Consider the following 5,963-nt stretch of genomic DNA (forward strand, 5'->3'; position numbering starts at 1 on the left):
CAGAACTAGGAGAACTAGCCAGAGAAAGGGTTGGCAACTTTGTTTTTTCTTTCTTTGGGGGGGGGGTGTTTCACATGGCCACGGCTGGCAGAGAACCCCACCTTTTTGCCACCAAGTGTGTGTGTGTGTGTGTGTGTGTGTGTGTGTGTGTGTAGCTGAAGACACACAGGACGGTGTGTGTGTGTGTGAGGGTGTGTATGTGTTTGTGTGTGTGCAGAATAAGGGAGGCCAAGGGGTTCCTCCGGAGCTTGAACAATGCTGGTTCCAAGAAATGCCAAACCAAAGGCTTCCCTGAGCCCCGACAGGGCAACTTGGAGAGATCCGCGTGAGCCGAGGGCGCACCGGGCCGGGAACTTAAGCAAAGTCTGGGGCGCCGGGAGCGCAGCGCGCCCCACTCCCCGCCTCCCTCCGGGGCCCGCCGGGCCAGGTGGAGCGAGGCAGCAGCTTCCTCCTTTTATTATTATTATTATTATCGTTATTTTTTTGTTTAATGAGGACCGCAGTGCTGGGCATGATGGGAAATGTAGTCCACAGTGCCCACCCATCCACCACCCCCTCTCACCACCCCCAAAAGCGGACCCCCAAAGAGGGCCGGCCGTGGGGGGGGAGTGTCCTGCGCCCACCCTGCAAAAACCCCAAGCCGAGTCGAGCCGAGCCGGGTGGAGGAGGGGAGCGGACCAGAGGGGCGGAGAGTGGAGAGGTTCGATCCCCCGCCCAAGGGGAGTGAAGGAAGAAAGAAAGTTGGAGTGTTTGCATTTCTGCTTTCCCATTTGGAGAACTTCGGGGAGGCCGCCCCGGAGAGGAAATGTATCCCTTTCGGAGAGACTTTGCCTTTGTTTTTTTTTTGGGGGGGGGGTCGGGTTTCATCAAGCCCCCTACCCCCGAAGAGCCAGGTTTCCCCAAGCTTTGACAACCGATTGGAACCGTGGCCGCCCAACCTCTCCAAAAAGCTCTACTGCGCGCCCCTGGGTTTAAAACCCAGGGTGGGCAAATGGCTTTGCCCCCCAGGGGGGCTGGCCGGCTGCTGCCCTCACGCTCACGTGGCTGGCTGTGTCCTCATCCACTGCAATCACTACAATAAAAAAAGCAAGGAAAACACACACACACACACACAGACACATAAAAAGCCCAGAAAGAGTAGGAGAAACACAAAAGGCGCTTTTCTCTGTGCCAAAAAAATAAAATAAAATAAAGTCCAAGATCTTGGATATGTTTTTTTTTTCTTTCTTTTATTTTTACAATTTATAAAACATCAGTCGCCTCCCCTCGGAGAGGAGAGCTCAGCCCCCCGGGCTTTCTGTCCGCTTTCCTCCACTTCGCCCGAACCCCCCCAAGGGTGGAGAGAAGTCTTTTGTCTGGCCCCCCGCGAGGAAGGAAGGGGGGGTCTCCTCGGGGGGGGGTCCCCTCTTTTTCTTTTTCTTTTTTTTTTTTAGAAGGCGACAATGGCTCGAGTCCAGGCGCCGAGGCTGGCGAGCGCCTGCTTGGCGCACAGCTGCCCGTTGAGCGGCGGCGGCGGCTGCGACTGCTGCTGGGGCGGCTGCTGCAGCTCCGAAGAGTCCGGCTGTCGGCTCACCAAGCCGGAGAAGCCGGAGCCGAAGATGGAGATTAAGTTGGAGATGTTGGGCGCGTCCGGGGACGACGCGTCGGGGTGCAAGTCCTCGAAGCGGGCGCGCTTGCACGGGGCGGCCCCGGGGGGCTCGGGCCCTAGGTCACCCGCGTCGTCGTCGTTGTCCTCCTCCTCCTCGTCGTCCTCCACCTCGTCCTCGGGGCCCGGGTAGTACTTGCGCTTGCAGCCGGCGTTGGCGGCCACCGAAGAAGCAGCAGCCAGGCCGGGTCCCGGTGCGCCTAGGGCGCAGCAGGGACAGTGGGCGGAGGCGCAGCAATCCTGGTGCAAGTAGCCGTTCTCCACCGTGGTCACCACGTGAGTGTCCAGGTCCAGCACGGTGGTCTGGCTGCTGCTGCAGTGGCTGAAGTCCGAGGGGGCCGGGTAGGCACCCCGATAGAAGCCGGGCAAGGAGGAGGAGGTGGAGGAAGAGGTGGAGGTCCCCAAAGGCGCCGAGGAGGACGCAGAGGGCGCGGAGCAGCCGGCCACCGGGGCGCGCGGGTCCCGCTGCTGGCCCAACACGGTGGAGGTGCAAGGGGCGGCAAGCTGGTGGGGCGGCGCAGGGCCGGGTTGCAGCGTCTCCAAGGCTGGGGGAGCCCCGCGATGAAGAGCTTGGAGAGGCGGCTGGAGCGCGGCGCACCCGGGCACCTCCAAGTGCGCTCCGGTGGCCGCCGCCGCCGCTGCCGCTGCTGCAGCCGCCGTGCAGCCCCTGGGTGCCGAGTGCTGGTTCTGATGGTGCTGGTGATGCAGCTGATGCAGCTGGTGATGGTGATGCCGGATGGGGGGCTCGCGCGCCTCCGCGTCTCCACCACCGCCTCCAAGTTGGAGCGAGCCGAAGTCGGCGCTGGCCGGCGGCATGCCCGGCGGTGGCGGTGGCGGCGACGGCGGCACGGCGAGGTAGGCGAGGTGGTGCTGGTGTTGCTGCTGCTGCTGCTGCTGGAGCTGGTGGTGATGGTGATGGTGATGGTGATGGGGTGGCTGGTGCTGTGGCAGCGGCTGCTGTTGCTGTTGGCGCCGGTAAAGCTCGGCGTAACGCTCGCTCAGGTAGAGCTGGCGCGCGTTGCGGAGCACGTAGGACACCAGGAGGTTCTTGTGGAGCTTGATGCCGCCGCGCTGGGTCCGGGAGCTGTGGATCTTGCGCAGGGAGATGCTGATGAGGCTCTGGGCGTCCAGGGCGCACTCCATGCTCCTTTGGAGACGGTGGCTGCTGCTGCTGTTACTGCTGCTGCTGCTGTTGCTGCTGCTGCTGCTGTTGCTGCTGCTGAGGTTTTGCTGCTGTTTCGGCCTCCGGCTGGCCCCGCTGGACAGAAGGAACGCGGAGCTCTCGGGTCAGCGGGTCGGCTGCGCTCCGATCGCTCGGAGCCGCCGCCACCATGCGCCACGCGCGCCCGCGGTCCCCAGACGGCGCCAAAGCAATGAGCCTCGGCCGGCCCCGGCCCCAGCTATTTAAACCGACGGGCTGGCCACGCCCCTCGCCCAGCCTGCCAATAGGAACGTGCCGATCCTCCCGAATGACAGCTGAGGCCCGCCCCCGGGCCACCCGGCGGACCAATCAGAACAAGGCGGTTCCTTTGTGCTATTCAAATACCGAACGGACCCGGGGCCTCCAACGCCGCCGCCGCCTCCGACGCTCTCCTGGGGCCGTGGCTCAGCGCGCGGGACTCGGAGCCGCCCCGGGCTTAACCCGGTGGAGCTGCGGGGGAGCCCAGCCGAGGGCTCCCGGTTTGGTGCATGGGCACCTTGGGCGGGTGGGATGCGCGGCTGGTCACTCACCTGTGCCAGGTGCCTCGCTTCTCACCTGCAGGCCTTCAATTCCCTGTAGCGCACCCCCCAAAGTCTTCTAGGGAAATCCAGGGGGATCTTGGGGGGAGTCTGGAGGACAGTGGTTTAGAGAGTCCTTCTGGATCTGCAACCCACCCACCTCTCACTTAGTTGAAAGGCACATCTCCTAATGGGGAGAGCCAGGCTAAGGGGAAAAGCGGGGTCCGCATGATGGGGGGTGTGTGTGATGCATGCAGGAGGAACCCCAGCGTCTGGATACCAGCTGGGGTACAGAGTGGTTGCCAGCTGGAGCGTCTTGTCTCTGTTCAGCTTGCCCCGTGTGTCTCCCCACACACCACCACCACCCCTGGCAATGACAATAGGTGGGCTGAATCTCTCCCCTTCGCTGGCCCTCATGGAATCTGAGTATCAGGAAAGAAGGGTCAGCGAAGGAGGGTCCTAGCCACCACCCCCAATTTTCCCTTTTATTGACATGATTTTTCTTTCTTTTTTGGGGGCACATTCAGAGGTGCTCAGGGGTTTACTCCTAGCCCTGAGGTGAATCATTCCTGGCAGTCCTCGGGGGACCCTATGGGATGCTGGGGATCGAACTCTGGTGCGCAAGGCAAACACCCTTCCTACTGTGCTATCACTCCGCCCCCATGATTTTCCTTCTGATCCTGAATTGTTCAGGGCCACCTCTCAACTGGGGATTGGGACAGTCAGATAAAAGGGAGACTCCAGAGGCCAAAGTGATAGCACAGTGGCTAGGGCTTGTGCCTTGTACGCATCTGAGCCAGGTTCGATCCCCAGCATCATATATAATTTCGGAGCCTGCCAGGAGTTTTCTGAGCACAGAGCCAGGAGTAACACCTGAGAACCATCCGGTGTAGCCTAAAACCAAAAAAAAAAAAAAGGGGGTGGGGGAGACCCCAGGTCTCATGCTCTATGTGATGTGTGGTTTCCAGGTGACCAAGTGGAGACTCCTCAAAATAGTCAGGAGGGTGTTTGCCTAGGGAGAGGTTCCTGTGGGTGGGTCTTTAGAGGAGAAAGGGGTTTTCGGGGCCCAGAGCTCAGACCCTATCTGGTGGCCCAAGGTCCTAGGAGCAGATCATTTGTGACCCCCCAATATGCCCGAGCCCCTTCTTTTCTTGGGCCTGCTGGTCTCAATACCCTTTGGTCCCTGGGCAGTAAAGAGTATCCACTTCATTTTCCAGGTCTCCTTGGAGTGTGAAGAGTCCTCAGGGGAGGGGCTGGAGCGATAGGACATCGGGGAGGGCATTGCCTTGCATATAGCCGACCTGAGTTCAATCCCTGTCATCCCATATGGCTCTCTCTGAGCCTGCCAAGAGTGATTTCTGAGTGCAGAGTGAGGAGTGAGCCCTCCCTCTGAGCCAGATATGGCCCCAAACCAAGGAAATAATTAAAAAAAAAAATCTAGGGGCTGGAGAGATAGGTAGGGCATTTGCCTTGCATGCAGTTGACCCAGGATGGGCCTTGGTTTGATCCCTGGTGTCCCATATGTTCCCCCAAGCCAGGAGGGATTCCTTTTTATTGTTATTGTTGTTGTTGTTCTTGGGTCACACCTGGCAGCGCTCAGGAGTTACTCCTGGCTCTACGCTCAGAAGTTGCTCCTGGCAGGCTTGGGGGACCATATGGGATGCCGGGATTTGAACCACCGTCCTTCTGCATGCAAGGCAAACGCCTTACCTTCATGCTATCTCTTTGGCCCCAGGAGGGTTTTCTGAGCGCAAAGCCAGGAGTAACCCCTGAACATCACCATGTGTGCCCTCCCCCCAAAAAAGCAAAAAAAATTTTTTTTAGGGGCTGATGAGATAGTATAGCAGGTGAGGTGTTTGTTATCCTTGCATGCAGCCAACATGGGTGGTTCAGTCTCTGGCATCCCAAATGGTCCCCTGAGCACTGTCAGGATTGATTCCTAAGCACAGAGTCAGGAGTAGCCTCTAAGCACTGCCAGGTATCCTCCCCCCACCCCCATTTTCAGGGTAGGGCTGGAGCAAGACTACAGCAGGTTGGGCCCTTGCCTTACACATGGCTCATGTGGATTTCTTTTTTGTTGTTGTTGTTGTTTTTTTGGGGGCCACACACGGCTGTGCTCAGGAGTTACTCCTGGCTGTGCTCAGAAATAGCTCCTGGCAGGCACGGGGGACCATATGGGACACCGAGATTCGAACCAACCACCTTAGGTCCTGGATCGGCTGCTTGCAAGGCAAACGCCGCTGTGCTATCTCTCCGGGCCCGCCCATGTGGATTTCATCTCTGCCATCCCATATGGCCCCCCAAGCTCCCCTAGGAGTAATTTCTGAGTATAGAGCCAGGAGTAACCAATGAGCATTGCCAGGTGTGGCCCTCACAAAAAATAAACAAAACCAAAAACCAAAACATTCTCAGCAGAGCCCACAGCAGAGCAGGCACTTGCCTTGCACAATGCCAACTCGAGTTCAATCTTCAGAATCCCAGCTGGTCCCCCTCCAAGTCCTCCAGGAATGATTCCTGAGTGCAGAGACAGAAGTAACCCCTGAGCACTGTCAGATGTGGCCCAAATACAAACCAACAAAAGAATTCTCTAAGGCAGGGG

General features: G+C 59.0%; 1 protein-coding gene across 1 annotated transcript; it reads right to left on the reverse strand.

The window, feature by feature from the left end:
- Positions 1-1,390: 1,390 nt before the first annotated feature.
- On the reverse strand, positions 1,391-3,000 carry IER5L (immediate early response 5 like). Its single transcript, XM_049774049.1, has one exon. It carries the CDS (start codon positions 2,786-2,788, stop codon positions 1,430-1,432), a length of 1,359 nt encoding a protein of 452 aa, XP_049630006.1. The 5' UTR covers positions 2,789-3,000; the 3' UTR covers positions 1,391-1,429.
- Between the last annotated feature and the right edge of the window lie 2,963 nt (positions 3,001-5,963).

This window comes from Suncus etruscus, chromosome 5 (assembly GCF_024139225.1).
Source record: "Suncus etruscus isolate mSunEtr1 chromosome 5, mSunEtr1.pri.cur, whole genome shotgun sequence".
In the NCBI taxonomy this organism is placed as follows: domain Eukaryota; kingdom Metazoa; phylum Chordata; class Mammalia; order Eulipotyphla; family Soricidae; genus Suncus; species Suncus etruscus.